Source organism: Anguilla rostrata, chromosome 11, assembly GCF_018555375.3.
Source record: "Anguilla rostrata isolate EN2019 chromosome 11, ASM1855537v3, whole genome shotgun sequence".
In the NCBI taxonomy this organism is placed as follows: domain Eukaryota; kingdom Metazoa; phylum Chordata; class Actinopteri; order Anguilliformes; family Anguillidae; genus Anguilla; species Anguilla rostrata.
In genome coordinates this window covers 25,985,002-26,004,447 of record NC_057943.1, presented here as the reverse complement: position 1 = coordinate 26,004,447, position 19,446 = coordinate 25,985,002, and the positions used below count along the sequence as shown (strand labels likewise).

The 19,446-nt window shown below is 45.6% G+C and overlaps 1 protein-coding gene and 1 long non-coding RNA gene across 2 annotated transcripts; one reads left to right on the top strand and one right to left on the bottom strand.

Moving 5' to 3' along the window:
• Positions 1-1,909: 1,909 nt before the first annotated feature.
• LOC135234425 (uncharacterized) lies at positions 1,910-7,085 on the bottom strand. The gene is made up of 3 exons (XR_010324106.1): positions 6,613-7,085; positions 2,825-2,978; positions 1,910-2,529 (listed from the first exon to the last, which is right to left on the bottom strand). It is a non-coding gene; the product is annotated as an uncharacterized LOC135234425 (long non-coding RNA).
• On the top strand, positions 2,975-18,586 carry ankrd33aa (ankyrin repeat domain 33Aa). The gene is made up of 5 exons (XM_064299029.1): positions 2,975-3,279; positions 10,494-10,840; positions 11,623-11,752; positions 12,206-12,346; positions 15,314-18,586. Exons 2-5 carry the CDS (start codon positions 10,577-10,579, stop codon positions 16,141-16,143), a joined length of 1,365 nt encoding a protein of 454 aa, XP_064155099.1. The 5' UTR covers positions 2,975-3,279; positions 10,494-10,576; the 3' UTR covers positions 16,144-18,586.
• The last annotated feature ends 860 nt before the right edge of the window (positions 18,587-19,446 follow it).

Genomic DNA, 19,446 nt, shown 5'->3' with positions numbered 1-19,446 from the left:
TAATTAAAAACACACGTGAAGCCATCTGTCCCAAACATTATGGTGCCCTGAAATGGGGGGCTATGTATAAAACGTGCTGCAATTTGAAACCAAAATGTATTTTAAAAATACCCTTTAGCTTAAAGCTGAGAATCTGCACTTTAACAACATTGAATTGAATTGTGCGATTATAAATTTTTAGTTGTGGAGTACAAAGCCACATCAAGAAAAAATATGTCCTTGTCCCAAACATTATGGAGCTCACTGCATGAGTGTGTGTGCATGTGTACTTTCTTCCAAACGCACATACTGTAAGTGCTTACACGCGTGTGTGTGTGTGTGTGTGTGTGTGTGTGTGTGTGTGTGTGTGTGTGTGTGTGTGTGTGTGTGTGTACCTAAGCACTTGCACTTTCCACATTCTGCAAATAGTTGTATTAAATTTGCTCACCAAAGAGCATATTAAAGGTCACCCATGCACGGGAAACCCCTCTGGCCCTGACTCTATTATATTTCCTTTGGCAACGCCATGCTTCTGAACTGAGAAAACAGAGACAGTTTTTTTTTTTAACTCAAGGGTTCATTTGCTTAATGTATATTCTACCAGTGAAAGACTAATATCTTAATTACCTTCCAAGAGGGGGACTCATCCCACCCTGATTCTTTGCCCCTCAGCATTGCTACTTTTCCCTCTCATTATGCACAGTGCAGACTGACTTTGAATTTAAAACCCCATTTTATTCCTTAATCGTACAGTCCTGAAAGCTGCTCCATACAGCTGGCTTACAGATTCCTACTTTCAGTACCAAACAACCACAACCCACACAGCCTAAAGTAGAGGTAAATCAGTGGTAACCAACCCTATTCCAGGAGATCTAAAAACCTGAAGGTTTTTACTCCAGCCCTAGCAAAGCACACCTCATTCAAAAGCTAGAGATTTAATTGAGCTGCAAATTAGTAGACTCAGGAGTGCCAAATTAGGGTTGAAATGAAAACCTACAGGATAGCAGATCTAGAGAAAAAGTATAGGTTACCACTGAAGTAAATGATCAACATGCACTCATCCACCTGTATGTAAGCACGGCATTAGAAAATTACACAAAGAAAACATTGACACCCTGAACTACCTCCTAAAATTGCACTTTTAATTGCCTGAAATAAAACTTGTTTGCCTCCAAGGACAATAAAGTCTGCCTAGATCTGCTTATTTCACCTGCAATACAGTGCAGCATCTGGGATCAAATCCTAATGTACAGCAGGGGTAGCACTGCACCACAATGGTTAGAGAAATGACCTTATAACTCAAAGGTTGGGGGTTTGATTCCCGTCTAAGGCACTGCCATTGCACCTGTGAGCAAGATATTTAACTTGAATTGCTTCAGTAAAATAGCCAGCTGTATTAATTGGACTGTATGTAAATCTGTGTAAGATAAGACCATCTGCTAAATGCTGAATGTAATATTGTGTGCACACACTAAAAAATTTCTTGTGAGGACTTAAGACAATGTATCTGGTACCTGTTACCTGCTCTTCCAATGCATCTGAGGCTCTGTCCCCAATGCTGGAACTGACGCACTAGTGCACTGATGAAGCATACATTCAGCACATCCACCCTTCCCAAAGTTTCACAGCAGGAAGAATTCAGGAAGCTGACCCTCCCTAGAGTTAAACAGCAACTACCGCTGCTGCTTTTGTTTTCCCAGAGCTTTTTCATTCCAATACGTGTTGTTCTTTTGAGTAAAATCCTGTGAATGTTTGACGTTGTTAAAAACAAGCCACAAGTTTGATCCTACATAGCTATAACATAATTTGTGGTAAAAAAAAAAGTGTTTAGGTTCTCCCACTTCCTGTGGAATTACTCCCCTCATCGGGCGATAGAGCGTTGAAAGTGAGTTCCAAAACAAAAGAGGCCTTTTTAGGGAACTGGCATAATTTTGTGTTTGTTCATATTTCCTCATATGCGAGCTCGGTCATAACATCCATCTTTATCATCGATTGCCACTGCTTTTCACTGTGGGAACCTGGAAACAAGAAAAGAAAACTCTGGGGATACACACTGGCACGGGCTATTGGCTGGGTATACCGTTTTCCCACTGTTTTATTATTCAAGCATACAAGGGCTTATTATTTTCATATTAAATCACTTTTCAGCTTCAAGTGAACCCATATGGTAAATGATGACCATGTGGTTCACGCCGTGTGGTTCATTTTGTCATAGAAAACGGCCTGAGAGGGCCTTCGATGCCTGCTCTCCTGCAGTGATCCTATCCTCTCTCTTCACCATTAGCGTGTGCATCGAGTCTCGCCGCTCCCCGTTCCCATCACGGATTCCCATGTGCTTTGCACCGCCGAAGCTAACAAACATGTCAGCGGGTCCCTCTGAGGCACAGTATCACAGCGCACACAGCTGCAACTACCAGAGCCTGTGTGTTAACGCACGCCAGTCAGTTTGGACTCCCGATTTTCCTTCTCCTGCGAGTTGGAGTCTTCTCTCGCAGTTTAGATGCAGGGATTCAGCGGCAGGAAGTTTTGTTGTTTCTATAAAAAGATTTCCTTAAAAAAGAGGGTGGGATTAAAACAACAATGTCTAAACACAGGCGTTGCTCTCTGCCTTCTCCATGACCAAATCTAGCTGCGAAACAACTTGAGTTACTGACAGTGATTAAATCATACGCCTCTCTGTGTCTTTACGTAATTACTAAACGTTCTGATGGTGCAGAGGGAGAACGGGGAGAGGATGGTAGAGAGAGAGAGAAAGAGGGTGAGCGACAGAGAGAGAGAGAGAGAGAGAGAACTCAGGAGAACATATGGTGGTTTGAATGAAGTGGAAGCCTCCTTCGGTTCCTGCCTCTTAATCCGCTCCGCAAATCTCCTGTAATGAGGATGAGGGAGGCCATGCTGCCTGACGTATGGGACCGCGTACGTGAAGACACGGCGGCATTCTTCAGCAGCTGGACAGCGCGAGGACCCGCAAAGTGCAGGAGGAGGAGGAGGACACGAGCCTGAGACAGAGAGAGAGAAAAAGAGAGAGAAAGTGAGAGAAAGAAAGAAAGAGAGTGCCCTGCAACGTCAATCTGAGTCTTGTCTTTTCCCCGCGCTCAACGAGAAGAGCAGCATAGTGGAGTCACCGCGAGGAGGATGCTGTAGATGAGCCCCAGCCCAACGGAAAGAGGAAGTTTGCCCGCTCACACACACGCAGCCAATCGTGCGCACACACGCGCATACGGGTGGGAAGAGAGATCAAACGTTTTCTGGAGAGGAGCGCCAGGGGTGCCAGGGTGGACCTGCCGGATTCTCGCCCTAGTAAGTGGAACAGTCTGCAGAGGTCACTGCTGATGCACAGCCTACACAATGCAACAAAGATGAGTTGATGGTGACATGCTGTAATCAGAAGGAAGTTGCAGGCATAGATACACCAGTTTGATTTGGAAGGAATTAAAGAACCCATCGCTGGTAAATTAGAACTGGTGGAGGGTTTAGGTGTTTAATTTGAAGGGGGAGGGAAGGGATGGGTTGTTGCCACAGAACACTTGGGGCGGAGGTAGGTATTGATTGATGGGGTAGAGACAGGTAAAGATGAGTTGTTTAGAGGTTTACCCACTGTTCTAGAAGGCACTGGTGTGGTGGATAAGGAGCAGAGATGTTAGTAACCAGGAGGTTGCAGGTTCAATTCCCAGGTAGGGAGCACAGCCACTTAAGCAAAATCACTTGATGACTTGAAGCACTTGATCTCAGCTGCTTCAGATAATTTCCAGCAGCATAAAATCCTGCAAAGTAAGCTGGGCAAGTAGCCACTGAAAAACAGAACCTGCTAAGCTAGCTAAGCTACTAAATACTGAGCTCAAAGTCAGAGATACTCCTTACTGATGGATATTTGGGGAAGGATATTGTTGAGCAAATACTGCACAGGTTGAAACAGAAATGTCAAAAAGCTCTTGCTGCGTATAAAGAGGAACTCCTTTCTGACAGAGAGAAGGAATACTGGGGGCTCAGAAAGAGTGCAGACTTTAGCACATGCTGAGCGGAAAGGTTTTCGCAGCAGGTGAATCTCTGTCGCTAAAGAGCGTGGCTACGCTGCAGACGTGGTGCGCCGCGCGGTATACGGAAGCTCCATCCTGGTGGCCATGTCCCGCTACGTACAGGGGACACGGTCCTGCAGTGGAATGTAAACCCGCGGGACCCCCGGGACCGAACAGCGTGGTCTCTGTTTAAAGAGTCCGTTTTCATATTCCCACCCCCCTCCTTCCAACCCCCAACCCCTTCTATCCTTCCCTTCCTCTAAGCTGCTCATGCTCTGTCCGTTCCTGTCAGTGTATAAAAAGGCAAAGTAGCACAGTATGTGACTGGGTAAGACTACTAAATATAGCAAGTCCTTGGAGCAAAATAGCAATTCTTTTTCTGCCTGATATCTCAGACCGTTATAATGCAGTGGACAGTGTGGGGACCGTTGGTAACTGTTCGCCCTAACAGAGAGCAAGGCATTGAGTACAAGAACAGAATGCTTTGGGATTTTTTTCTCCTTCAGCCATCCAGTTCGGCTTGTGTGGGCAAGTTTGTTTTTTCTGCATTTGATTGAGCAATTTTCTTCAGCCGTTTCACGTCATGGGAAACAATGAAAATATGATGTTTTCAAAAATGTGCGTATGTTATTTAAAGCATGTTCACGGCTGCCTTGTGTTATTCAGCAGGGCCATTGGGATGCATGCACACCCAAGCACACAGGCACACACACACACACACACACACACACACATGCACAATATTACCTTATCTTATTCCAAACTTCTGCAAACACCAACTGTCATTTGTGCATTCTACTAGAGTAACCCAATCCCATACACATACTGAGTATTACTGCTGAAATAAGCACACATTAAGCTTGGAATAGAAACAGCCAATCAGCATTAATATCATGCCAGTAATTTCATGTCAGCAAGTTTTGGAGTAGACCTGTAGACTATTCTTCCATCTGTGTCTGACTGTGCGTCTGTGCCTGCGCTACAGATTTAGGCTTACATGGCTGAACTGTCACGTATGTGCATGTATAGGAGCTGATGAATGTCAAAGGAGAAAATATTCCTTCTGTTGTACATAAGGAAGCAGTGCTCCATGTTTCATGCCACAAAAAAAAATAAATAAATCAGTCTTTACAAGTATTTTAGTCTTATATTTGGACTTTAAATCTTATTTGTTACTGTTTTGCTAAATAAGACAAAAAGATTGCCAATCAGATGAGACAGTTTCTATATTTGCCAATGGGGTAAAACAATTTCACTTTTCAAGCACAAAATAACTTAAAACAAGCTAATATTTTAAGTGTCATTATAAGACTAAAATACTTGTGTATAGAGACTTTTTGTAGTGTAGTCTTTTTAAAAAAGAAGGACAGCAATATAGCCTGCCTTCCTTTTGTATTTTTTAAAGATTTAGTCAGAAAGGTGGAAACCAGAGAGGGTAACAGACAGAAAAGGGAATCAATACAGAAGGTGCCTTGGCCGGTTCAAACCCCAGACCACACAGGGATTCACGTATGACAAGAGAGCCAGTTGCCCTATAAGGACGTATGACAAGAGAGCCAGTTGCCCTATAAGGACTGCAACACAACTCGTTCGGCACGCTTTCCTTAATCGCGAGGCTCTAACTGTTCGCCCATTGGAACATGGCTGTGATTCTTTCGGTTTGTTTTTGTTTTGTTTGCGCCTAAATGGCCTCTGTAAAGACTGCGCGCCACAGCCCGCGGCTTTCCGGAGGGCCACGTCTGGATGCCACCGCATTCTGTCTTTCCATCTCATGATTAGTTGGTGCCATTGAGATGGCTTGGCCTGACCAGAGGGGCAGGGTAGGCTGCAGTCGGGTCAGGGGGTTCCAGTGATTCATTCACCCCACGTACCTCCTGGGGTGACACAGCAGGTGCTTTATCTCTCTATGTGAGATTGTGTGACTCATTTAAGCTGACTACTGCAGCACCAACAATTTCTTCTTTTTTCTTCCTTATTTTTGCTATTGCAGAATAACTTGAAGCTTTCTTCACTGATACTTCCTGTGGTGCTCTGTCATGTTTTTCACATGTTACTTCTGTGTAACTTGTAACCTCACAACTGCAGCGCTAACTCCTTAAAAAGATAAAGGAACTAATACTGCCCTCACAACTGTAGGACCCGCGTCAGCAGGTGACATCATCATCCCTTGGATTGGCTCCGGGAGTACAAGAGAAACTGGCCTAGAAATCCTGCAAACTAGAACTCCACTCAGCTTCACTTTCTCTAAATAAATTCAACATTTAATTGAAATAACAACATTATTTAAAAATAAAAGAGATGGATCTTTCACAGTTCTACACGTGATTTTCTTGTTCTCTGCAAATGTAATTTTGGTTCATCTTTTTTTTTTAAATTTTTAAACAAATAAATAAAACTATGAAGAACCTCTTTCGCCTGGTCGCCTCCTAGCAAAGCCCTCTGCTGCTATTCTTAGGCCTGTGTAGAGCATGGCTTGTTTGAATGGGCTTTTAGCTTAGTTAGCTATTTCAGCTTAGCTTACAGTAATAGTAGCAACAGTAGCGCAAGTAGCACGTTGCACACAGGAGCGATATCCGCTCTCCTCCCGCGGATTAGCTTTGAGACCGTCTCAGCTTACCTGCCGTCAGTTGAACCTGTGAAAGATCACAGACCTGCACCACTCTCACGTTTGGGCATGGACTTTGCCAGACCTGGCGGGCAGACCGCTCCAACCCGAATGAGCGGCCAGAGTTCTGCACTTGCAGCCCTCAAGATATCCAAACGTAGTCGCATCAATACGACGAGCTGATGCGTCCAGACAGACGCTGGGCTGGGGCGTAGGAGTAAACGCTGATGCTCCATCGGGCGTGAAGAATGTACCCCTTTCACGCACCACGGAGCACACGGGAAGTGATTTGTTCGACGGGAGGTTTTTTCATAATAGATGCATGTTGCATCAAAGCCTTGGGCATATTGCAGTTAAAAAGCACACACGCTACTGCACCCAATGCAGCGGTATTGAGTCATGCACGGGTTCAATTTACGGTAATAAAACCGCGGCACTTTTTTTTTTACTTCTGAGAAAAGAGTTTAAATCAACTATAACCTACTATACCAAATGTGAAATTACTTTCCTGATATCTGATTGGTCCTGTCAACGTTAAACCGGCATTTACGTAATTTTACGAGCTGGATTGAATCGCCGCGGCGCCGCCTCCAGCTACATGAGGCCATGTTTCATTAGAAGTAGCTGACTCACTTGTTTATTGGCAAAGTTCTGAAATCTGGCGAAACTCATCTCACATAGGAGTGTCATACTGATAATGCCATCATTGCAAATCATCATTGACTGCCAGGCCATAATTCCAAATAAGAATTTGTTCTTAATTGACCTGCCTAGTTAAATACAGGTTAAATAAAAAAATGTATATTGAAGAACGATCCAGGTGAGGCTACCAAAGCTGCAAGAGATAAAGAGGCCGTTCATAAATGTGTTCTGAATGAGCTGCATAACTGGACAATTCAATCTGGAATTGATATTGTGTATACACTCCTTGGTGAGGTCTTTTGGAGTTTAAAATGGATTATTCTGCAGTTGCTGTTGATTTTGATATGGGTGAATGGCTAGTGAATACTGAATGAGGAAACAGATTTGAAAGTGGAATGATTACATGTGAACTTAGCATTTAAACTGAAGACATTTCTCAATTCACTTCTTTCCACATGAGTGCCATGATAGGATTTTTCCATGCTGGAGAACCACAACATTCTGTGGTTTCATTATGGAATGTATTCCCTTGTCACGTGTAATTGTTTGGGCTATTGACATCCCTTTCCTACTATTTGAATAAGAAAAAATCTTTTCGCACAGAAAAACAAATACTGTGCCCTGACAAAGACTCCACTTTTGGTGTTTTCATTTGAAAAAAAAGCAAACCAGAGTTCAAGCAAGTGAGTGACTTTCCCCATTTGTCCTGACAATTACAATAGGTGACTGGCCAGTCTGCTCCTTGTTAACACGGGAAAGACATTTTTGTGAAGTGTTCATTTTAGGTTTTACACGTGTGAACATTTTCCCCTTGATACCAGTGGCTTGGTGGCTGTTCTCTTTAATTAGGCACTATTTAAGAATACTCCTGTGAGGAAACATTGTTTTCTCAAGGTCAGGAAATGGTACACAGCTGTTGTTCACGTTGAGGTTGTTTACTGTCAAGGCGGCCTAACACATTCCAGTCCAGTCTTCCCAGGAAGCACCATTTGACGCATTCAAAATATTTTCTGTGTGGAAATTACAATCATATTTCGTACTGACACTATGACATACCTTTTCCACTCAACTGGACTCATCCCAGACACATGCAGAAACCCCTCGAGGTGCTGAAGATCAAGCCTGATGCAATGTAGGACACATTACACAGTAGCAGTTTTCAAACTCAAACCAGGGGCCACTGCGCATGCTGGTTTTCATTCCTCCAAGAACTGAAGTTTCTGAACAGTAAGGAGTTGTTAATTGTTCTTGATTAGACTTAATGTCAGCTAAAGGACGACTTACCCTCTTGAGGTCACGTTATGTCAGAAATAGCTGTGTGTGCCACGATGAATAAATATTCCAGAACTCCTAATCAGACAGAGCAACTAATGCTTTCATTTACTGTAATGTGCCGTTTGACAAACGATTCCTTTAGAAAGAGTTCAGTCTTGAATCAACGCAATTATAACTCAATTATCGACTGACAGATCAAATTTCCGCAAATGTTGTCACCTGCTCACTGAAACTAAACTATTTGTGAAAAATGAAGAGTTCAACTGCAGTAAGCAAAGTCAGCATTATGTTGGAATAAACTGAGGTATAAATTAACTTTAGAATTTAAACATGCGTTCAACATCAGTGGCTGTGACTAAAACAAGCAGACAGTGTGTTCTCAGACCAAGTCTGAAATCCATTGCTCTATGGTAGGCAGAAAAAACTAGATTAGATGGGCATAGACATTTCCAGATCTCACCATCAAAAATTATTTTGTCCTTAATATAAATAAGAAACCCCCACACTCCTATAAATGGTTTTTTATTTGAAACAATGTTTTTTTTTTTTTTGGGGGGAGGGGGCGGGTGCAGACATTTCTCTTTCTTTTTAATGATTTTCCTAGGCTACACACCAAGTTAAAAATGCTAAGATAAATTTGCAAGCGTTAAGTTTTTTGCTATGCTCTTTTTGTGCCTCTTTCCCCAAATTTCAGTGGTATTTGAATCTACAGCAATTCTGCAGCACCTAATGGGAACATTTTAACTGAATACACATTTCCGGAATGATGACAGAGCCCTCCTCAAGGTCATTGGTCGATTCAGGTTATTTGGGGCTCTACTTTTGCTGAGTAGCAATGAGAGAGTCAGAGAGGATCTGATCCTTCAGCAGGCATTCTCTGTGTTCCCCCAGCTGAACTGTGTGATGCACAGGGGCTTAGCTGGTGAAGCTGGCAGCGAGTAATCTCACAGCTGAGAAATCGCCGCTCTGGTTATGGAAACAAGTTCAGAGCTCCACCCGGGAATCAAATCCATGACCTTCTAGGTTTGCTCTGCCAGGCCTCGACCTCAGCCATCTTCAGCTCCTGCATCTTCCAGAGCCAGTACACACCCCCGTGCCCCCATGTTCCTGTGGGAGTGTGAAGCAGGGGAATACTGGAAATATCCGCCTAAACCATGTTAAGATGAAGCTTAAAAGATAGGAATGTCAACGTTTGACTTACTGCATTGCTCAACTGGCAAGTACAAGGACCAACACACACATACATGATTGACTTTGCAATCATAAAGATAATGACCACCAATAAGTCACCAAGAGCGGGAATGCCAACGTAGATATAAAATTAATATTAAAAAGAGTGGAGTTCATTAGGGCATTGGATGAAATTTGTCTAACCTTTAGCATATTGTAAGCAGGGCATTACATCCTTCAGGCTCTAGGTTTTTGTATTGTTGGTAGATTTCTCAGTTTTGGATGAATTTGTGCATTTGGTATGAAATTAAATTTGTGCATATTTTCTCATGGGAAAGTAACATGCTAAAGCATGGCTGAAATATTTGGATTTTGTCATTTAGCATAATTAAAGTATAATTAGTTTAAATAATCATACTCAAAAGTGTGCTGCATTTTTTCACATGGGCTAAGAATGTTGATATTCTTATCAGATGAGAAGGATATTTGTAGAAATGTTTTCTGAGCTCAGTCTCTTTCTGCAAAATTGTGTGAATGTACAGCAATAGGGGAAGTGCAATGGGCATGACTTACGGTCTCTCTGGCTGCGGTAATCATGTGACAAGGAAGGATGAACAGGAGGTCTATGTCTTCAAATAAAAGGCAAAGGGGAACTTAGTGCTGCTTGTCAGCGACTGTAAAAGCCATTCATGGTGCATTTTCGTTATTGCACCATCTGAACTGCCTTTATTTCAATCTGGATGTGTGAGAATGGTGCCTTGGAACAGTGACCTGAACTTGGACCCTTCACTCCTCTCTTCCCTCAGGGGTCATCGGGGATGCAGGAAGTGGCGGGGCCCCTGAGCCGTGCGTGATCTAAGGGGGGAGGGGGGAGGGGTAGTGGCGCGGAATGGCACACGAGCAGGAGGAGGACCCCCACCTGGGGGCGGGGCCTGACGAGGACGAATCAGAGCTGTTTCTGGCAGGAGAATCGGAGTCGGGGAGCTTACTCTCCGACGACTCGGTCCTCCCCGTCTACGAGCGCGAGCGGAGGTCGGGGAACGCCAACACGCTGCTGGAGGCCTGCGCCCAGAATGACATCCAGACCCTGAGGCGACTGCTGGAGAGGGGCGTGACCCAGGAGGAGGTCATGGAGCAGGACGTCAATGGCAGGGTGAGTGGCACGTGTCTCTCTGTTTTACCCCGCTGCCCTTCATTTCTGCAGTCTCTCCATTTCTCAGGATACTGCGGTACCCGCGCCAGCTCACCGGGAGCACTGATGTTCTCCTGTTAACAGCTGAAAGAACTTTTTCTCTGAACAACTTGTACACCTCCCTCTTCGCTATTACATAAAATACTTTTCTACATACAATATGCCCCAAATATTAGAAACACAATTAGGAAATTATTATTTTACTTAATAGCTTTATTCCTAAATTGCTCTATAAACCAAGCAGGCCATGCTATTTCCCGTTTCTTGGTCTTTGTCGTTGCTAAAGTTTAATTGAATTGAATCTGAGAAGTGGTTTGACTGAACTGCATGCCTTTACTGTCCTTACTGGCAAAGTGCGTTGGACTGAATCTAGGAGAATGACCGTCAGGACCCCCTCTAAAACGAGATGGTACATCTCAAGGGGTTCTACCCTGAAGAAATAAACCTCTAGTAATAATACCCTGCTGTCAGCAGAGTACTTCAGGAGAGAGCTAGCACAGAATGGAGAAGAGGCACATCTCCTGGTCATGGATATATAATACCAAAAATGTGAATAATTTGGCTACAGGGCTGAGCCTATGCTCATGCCAAGCACCTTTGCTGGCCGAGCCACTGTGGACCACTGTGGGATTTTAAGAGCTTGGCCACGGGCCCGTGACTGTGACAGCCCTGCCACTGGGGGTGGGGGATGATGTCATGGCCGACGCCCACACGGCACTGTTTTCTGGCATTTTCCCTGGCAGAACGGGCTGATGCTGGCGGCCGACAAGGGCTTCGTGGACATCGTCGCCGGGCTCCACCCCTGCCCCTTCATTGACATCAATCACCAGGACAACGACGGCAACACCGCCCTCATGATCGCAGCGCAAGCAGGTCAGTATACACCGCCGCTACGCTACCAATTAAACAGGGGAATAATCAGGTTACCAGATCACTGTTTTCTTTTCGCCGAACTGTACTAATGGCATACTGACAAACGACCAGGCGGATTTAAGGCAGAGGGAACGGGACATCACCCATCCCCACACACAGACAGTAGCTTCACACAATATATATCAGCTCTTCCTTAAAATCTGAGCCCACAACAGGCTACGTGAGTACATACATAAAGAACACAGGCCTTATTACAATGTAGCCTAACACCGTAATCAAATATGGAATTAATATCAATATTTTTATAATTTTTCACATGTATCCAAACAAATGCCCAAGTCATCAACACTGCTGATCATTGTGCTGTGTCCTCTTGAGGACCCTTTCTCTACTCTTCTCTCTCGCTCTCCTCTCTCCCTCTCTCACTTTCCCTCTCTCTCTCCGTTTCTCCAGGCTACGTCACCATTCTGAACTACCTGCTGAACTACTACGGCGGGGTGGACACGGAGGTGCGGGACTCCCGCGGCTTCACCGCGCTCATCAAGGCCGCCATGCAGGGCCGCAACGACTGCGTCTCCTCGCTGGTCATGGCCGGTGAGTGCCCCCGCCCCCCAGAGAGCGCGCTCCGCCCCCCTACGCCAGCCCCCGCCCCCCAGAGAGCGCGCTCCGCCCCCCTACGCCAGCCCCCGCCCCCCAGAGAGCGCGCTCCGCCCCCTACGCCAGCCCCCGCCCCCCAGAGAGCGCGCTCCGCCCCCTACGCCAGCCACCGCCCCCAGAGAGCGCGCTCCGCCCCCTACGCCAGCCACCGCCCCCCAGAGAGCGCGCTCCGCCCCCCTACGCCAGCCACCGCCCCAGAGAGCGCTCTCCCCCTACGCCAGCCCCGCCCCAGAGAGCGCGCTCCGCCCCCCTACGCCAGCCCGCCCCCAAGAGACGCGCTCCGCCCCCTACGCCAGCCCTCCCCCCATAGAGCGCGCTCCGCCCCCTACGCCAGCCCCCCCCCCAGAGAGCGCGCCCCCCCTACGCCAGCCCCCCGCCCCAGAGAGCGCGCTCCGCCCCTACGCCAGCCACCGCCCCAGAGAGCGCGCTCCACCCCCTACGCCAGCCCCGCCCCCAGAGAGCGCGCTCCGCCCCCTACGCCAGCCACCGCCCCCCAGAGAGCGCGCTCCGCCCCCCTACGCGCCACCGCCCCAGAGAGTGCGCTCCGCCCCTACGCTCGTTACCGCTCTGCAGTACGCCAGCCACCGCCCCCAGAGAGCGCGCTCCGCCCCCTACGCCGGCCACCGCCCCCAGAGAGCGCGCTCCGCCCCCTACGCCAGCCACCGCCCCCCAGAGAGTGCGCTCGCCCCCCTACGCCAGCCACCGCCCCCCAGAGAGCGCGCTCCGCCCCCTACGCCAGCCACCGCCCCCAGAGAGTGCGCTCCGCCCCCTACGCCAGCCACCGCCCCCAGAGAGCGCGCTCCGCCCCCTACGCCAGCCACCGCCCCCCAGAGAGCGCGCTCCGCCCCCCGCCGCTCGTTACCGCTCCGCAGTGCACCAGCCACCGGCTGGTCTATGCGCAGACTGCAGGCACCCAATCAACCAGAGGAGGCGCTGTGACACACTGGAGCAAGGAAACTCACTGCAAACGATATCCCATTTCCTCCTGCCTACCGTCAATCATACAAGGCCAATGCAGTTTGACTCTCTCCATTTGATTGATTAATCCATCAATCCTCAGAATCCTTCATTAAAAAAATATTATATCTACAGTTGGCTGAGGGTTGGGTATAAAATCATGTACTGCAAAAAATTATTCACACCCCAAATATATTTATGTTCAGTAAAATCTAAAAAAAGGAGATCTGCATTTACATGCTACTTTTCTAGCTTTTTTCTCATTCACATGGAACCACACTATTGCCTCCTGTTTCACTGGGGGATAAAAATGAGGTCATTCTTTACAACCCATATACATATGCAAATTCCATGCGTCACTATGGAGAAAGAACACAAAATCATTCTAGAAGTTTCATTTTTGATAATTCCATTGAATTATTATTAATGTAGAATATTCTCCACATGCATGTGAATTAAAATATTGCTCAGTGCTGCAATTAGCCTTTTTTTTTTTTTTTTAAATCGTCATCAAAACTGTGAATAATTTAGGAGGGCACTGTATCTAAAAATAAACCATCAGCTTTCAGACCATTCTTAGAAAATCCAAGGCCGTTTGACTCACATCCTGCCCGTCCCTTCCCTGCACTCATGGGTGTGAGAGGGCACGGGATTGGTGCCCTCGAGTGGAACATTCCGTAGATGTGTCACAGTTCTAATTCTTCATTGAGTGTTATGGGTAGACATAACGTAACCAACTACGTTAATATGGCAAAGATAACACTGTCAAAAGGGATCACGACCTCACAGGGACCAGTAGTTTAGCCATTATGTGGCTTAGCTTACATGATCCTGCTTAGGTATCGATCTGCTAAAAGAGTAAGTTTAAATGCCTCCACATCCTCCTGAGACTGGACAGAAAAAAGCTTACTTTTTTTTTTTTTTGCAATTGCAATCATTATTATTATTAGTGTTATTGTTATTGTCAAGAATTGCAAATAATCGGTCATGCTGAAATCACAAATAGGCAGTATATTTTGACGATGTTTCCAGCTTATTTCCCCCCAGATGGCAATGTGAGGGTGCATGATGTACCTCTTTACCGCTGGTACAGTACAGGCCAACTGTACAGGCTACAGTAGAAATACACCCTTCTTCTCAAGCCTACTTACACCCCCATTCATCACAGTGAGCGGCCAAGAACTGTGACTGACGGACAGGGCGGTGGCAGAAACGGCAGAGGGTTTAAGGGACCTGAGGTTGCGCTGTTGTCTTATTTAGGCCCTAATCTCCCGCTTCTCTGCGTGAGCTGAGGATTACTCGTGTGTGGACTTAGCGGCCCTATTTATACCCCGCTGGAAAATCTCCAAACATAGCCATCACTACGGCAACCAAGAGAGGTCAGTCGCTAATCGCAGGTCTTCCTTACTCAGGGCTTTTAACATGGTTCACCCAGTTTTCAACAACTGAGACTGCGTCACAGTACATTTTCCAAAAAACAGAAAACAACAATAAACATACAATGACATGAAAAAAGCTTAAGTCATGGTGATGCGTCACTGAACAACATAATTGCCCTATAACATAATATATATAGTAATTTCAGCAAAATATCATTATCAGTTTACTAGGTTTATAAGGCCTTTAAGTAGATGAATACCTGCTCTCATGTTGGCCAGAAAATTGTGCATTAGGAATCTTCTGCTAAGTACTGAAAGGGAAAACTTGAAACTACGACAATACTGGCACTGATTTCCCATTACATACTTACTTACTTGGCCACTAGGTGGTGAAAGAAGGCAGAATTTCATATTCATAGTCCTTTTTTCCTCAAATGAAAGACAAAGTTTTCTTCCAGCTTGTCTGACTTCATACTGCCTTTTCTCTTCCCCCACCTTCTCTTCTCCCCTCCCTCCTACCTTCCGCCTACTCGCGTATTCTCCTTCCTGCGGCTCCTCTCTCCCTCAGGAGCGGACCTGAACGCCGTGGACACGGCGCGGGGGAAGTCGGCCAAGGACTGGGCCCTGAAGACGGGCCGCTACGACACGCTGTACCGGCTGCGGCGGCTCCAGCTGCGGCCGCGCGCCGAGCAGTTCTGCCACAGCTACGTGGCCGAGTGGCCCGAGCTGCGGGGGCTGGTCGCCAAGGCCACGGCCCCCAAGACCCGCGGCCAGCGTCTGACGGAGCGCCTGCGCTCCGCCCTCACCATCACCCTCCCGCACGACCCCCGGGACCACGGCGTGCTGGATCACATGGTCCGCATGACCACCAGCGTACACTGCCCCCTGGTGGCCACGGGCTGCCGCCCGCTCTGCCCCACCAGCCCCCCCGAGGTGGGCAAGCGGCGCCTGGCGGTGCCCGAGCTGGCGCGGCAGAACCCGGGCACGGACCTGGAGGGGCGCTCGGTGCGGCACAGCAACGGGTCGGTGAGCTCGGCGGCGCCCTCGGTCAGCTCCGCCTCCTCGGTGTCGCTGGCGTCCTGCTGCACGGACGCGGAGCGGCGCAGCAGCGTGCTGTCGGCGGCCTCCAGCACCGTGCGCAGCTTCATGCCCCGCGGCATGGCCCACCGCAGCAGCGTCTTCCCCGCCGGCTGCATCCCGCAGATCAGCGTCACCCGCTCCGGCGAGCCCACGCCCAAGAAGGAGAAGAAGAGGAAGATGTCCAAGGCCCACCTGGAGCCGCCGCTGTGGAAGTACAAGGAGGCCAAGGAGGAGAAGAAGAAGGAGAAGAAGAAAGCCGAGGAGATGGCCGCCAAAGAAAAGTCGGACAAAAAGAAGAAGAAGAAGAAGAAGAAGTAGGAAGAAATCCAACCCACCAAAAAAACGCCTCTGCCAGGTCACTGTGGACGTCTTCCCCTTCGCTGCTGGACTGTCATGAGGATGAATTTACATAAGAACTTATTTTTCAAAATTTATGTTGACATCAGCAGGCAAAATAGGAGACATGGGGAAATCCTAATGAGAGCAATTCAGACGTCAATCTCCAACAATCACTAAACTGCACGTATTTTTATTGAATCGTTGGAACAACATGCTGCTTTTGCAGTAAATGCATTTGATGAATGCAATGTTTTATTTTGGAATTTCCTACAGACTTTCTTTTTGTTTCATTTTTGTGATAGATCGCAATTACAACTATGATTACGGATAATGATGGTACTTTAGGACAAATATCTAAATAGAAAAAAATATTTTTGGTAACGTTACGGGAATAGCCGTACATAGCCAGCTCTGAGCCACAGTCACGTTCCGTTCAAGCACAGCACGTCCCCACTCTACACGGCTGTTCTCAGAGGAACAATGCAGTCAAACCAGCACAACAAAAATAATAAACTCCTTTCCAATCTCAGCTTTTTTAAGTCTTTTACCAGAATAGACTTAATCCATTGTCAGATCTCAGGAATTTTAGCTACAAGCGTTCCTGCTCAAGATTATCTCGGTTTAGCAAGAAAGCATACAAAAAAGGGAGATTCGGGGGGGGGGGCAGGGTTGTCTGAGATAACGTGAAGAAAGAACGGCATCACCATATCTAATCAGCCAGAACATTAATGGGGTTTTCACACTCGAACAACAAAAGCCATTTTTAAAGGGAAATACCCAGAGACCCTTAGTAACATGAGGAGGTTGGGAACTGAGTCACACAAGTAAACAAGACTTCTTCCCTTTGGTGTGTTGTACCAAAACATCCAGCCCTGCGGTCATCATTGACATACAATGGTGTGAACTCATCACTAATGAAATCAAAATACACAACCCACTCACAGGTGCTTTGACAAAATGGAGGTGCTCATTATGAAGACATATTTTTTTAACAGTATGTCTCAAGCTGGGAAGAGGAAAATTATGTTTGTTTGTTTGTGTTATGAATATCTCAGGGAAAGGGGAAATTACAATGAAAAAGAAATTACATTTCCTAATTTGTCTAGTAAGTTATTGTGCATTTTCTCCTCCCCAAAATAAGTAAAAATGATGGGTGTGCTGCTAAACAATGAATTTCAGGGACTGACTAAAAACAAGCTAACTGCCAAACTCAGGAATGAAAGGAAAAAATATGAGCCACATTTCCTCTTATGATTTAGAGTGAAGGTTTCATCACTGTCATACCCGGAATCCAATGAAGGAGTATATGGAGTCCTGGGGTTGCAAGAATTTGTGCCGCTAATACATTTTTACCAACTGCCCAACTCACTTGCTTTGGTATTATTCAACTGGCACCTAGGGCTGTCTCTGAACAAATAATTCACTTTCCAGTTGTAGTTTACGGTAGCACAGGGGGTTACCGTGCTTGTTCAAAGACCCCACTAAAACGATCCGTCTGAAGGCCCCAACAAAAATTGTTTATTTACTCAACATCCAATGTAAACTGCAGTGCAGTCGCTATTTAACAAGCAAATACATTAAGTATGGAACCATGTAATAATTATTATATAAAGGTAAAATATTTTTTTCTGTTTTAATGTGGACACTTGGGATTCTTTCATCGACCCCTGGAGGTCCCTAAACCAGAATTAGGGAAACTGTACTATAGTATATATACAGTATAGACCTGGAGCTTGAAATTAGAAGTTTTTTTTTCTAGAAGTTAAAATGTACATTTGATAAGGAGCCTTTCTGATAAAATGTACAGCTGGAGATACCAATTGCTAGTCAAAGGCGAGTCAGGTATCATTAACCAAATCATGGGCGGAGTTACAATATTATAACTTATTTGAGCCAATTAAGACAATTTTCTCTTTGCAAAAAAAACAAAATGACTGGTTCACAACAAACACAACAATGCTGTGCTCTGCCCATTTTTGTCTTCACAAAGCCTCACTCTCCTATTACTGCCAATCACTCACAAAGTTAGTTAAGGGTCAACAGGGTCAAATGTCCACTCTGTACGCCCAGCCAACAGTTCCCCCAGGGTTTCCCCATAGAACTGACCTAGGTGCCTTTCAAGGTTGTGTAAATGTAGCGCTGTGGAAATTATTCAAAAGATTGATACGGATATTATTGTTCTACATACCAATTAATGGTTGTATGTGTATTGCAAAATACAGAAGAAGCTGAATATCCAGTTCTGCATATGGTATGGAGTTTGCTGATAAGCCTTTGCTGGAGGTTTACTGCTTTGTATTGTAATAAATATGCAAAAGTTATTTTTCTAAAAATCTTTCTGGCTCTGTACTAGCGGTTATAGACATTAGTTTTTTTAGACATTGAGGGATTTACCAATAAACACAAAATGTATAAAAGTAAATTCTTTGTCAACTTATTTATTAATCTTTTCTTCACTTTATACCCCCCCCCCCCCCCCCTTTAAAACATCAGTCCAAAGGGTGATGATTTTTCCAGTGTTGTAAACAAACATAAGCGTTGGTTAAATGGGGCTATTTTGGAAGATGCAAAAGGATCACTACACTGAGTGGCTAATCCAGTCTATCACAACACTTACATCACCCTTACGCTTTAACCCTGATTTTTTTAAATCCCAAAAATCTACGCCAGAGCTTTCAGTCAGTTTGACTTTTTACAGTTTTTACAGTTTAAATGTGAGGGGAGAGAGGAGTCCATTGTTTATTTATTCAGTCCCAATTACATCACTGATACCGACACTCATACAGATAATCAAATTTTCCAGTCAATTTTTTCCCACATAAATTATTATAAACTTGAAAATATGAAAATAGCTCAACACCACATAAAATGTTCCAAGTTGCCAAGCAACTGACCATGCAGACAGAACTAGTGACCTTTCAACACCAAGTTCCTTTATCATTAGAGCATTTATAAATAAACAGCAGTTTCCTCACTACACAAAATCTGCAATAAAGGTCTGAAGTAGGCAGACATGGACGTGAAAAACTGGAGCCTGTAACACCGTTACATTTCAAGCATCAGTACATCTTATTCAAGGTCTATTATGGCATGAAAAAATATCTAAAGCACTTCTAAAGTTGCAAATGTGATTTAAATTAGTGTCGTTGTAACTGATGAAGTTTCCCTGCTTCTTATCTGTAATAGAAGGTATCTGTAATTTATGTGGCATGAGAATGTGCAAGCCACTATGTTTTGCAAATGCACAACAAATGAAGGGTTGAGGAACAGACTGGAGGCAAG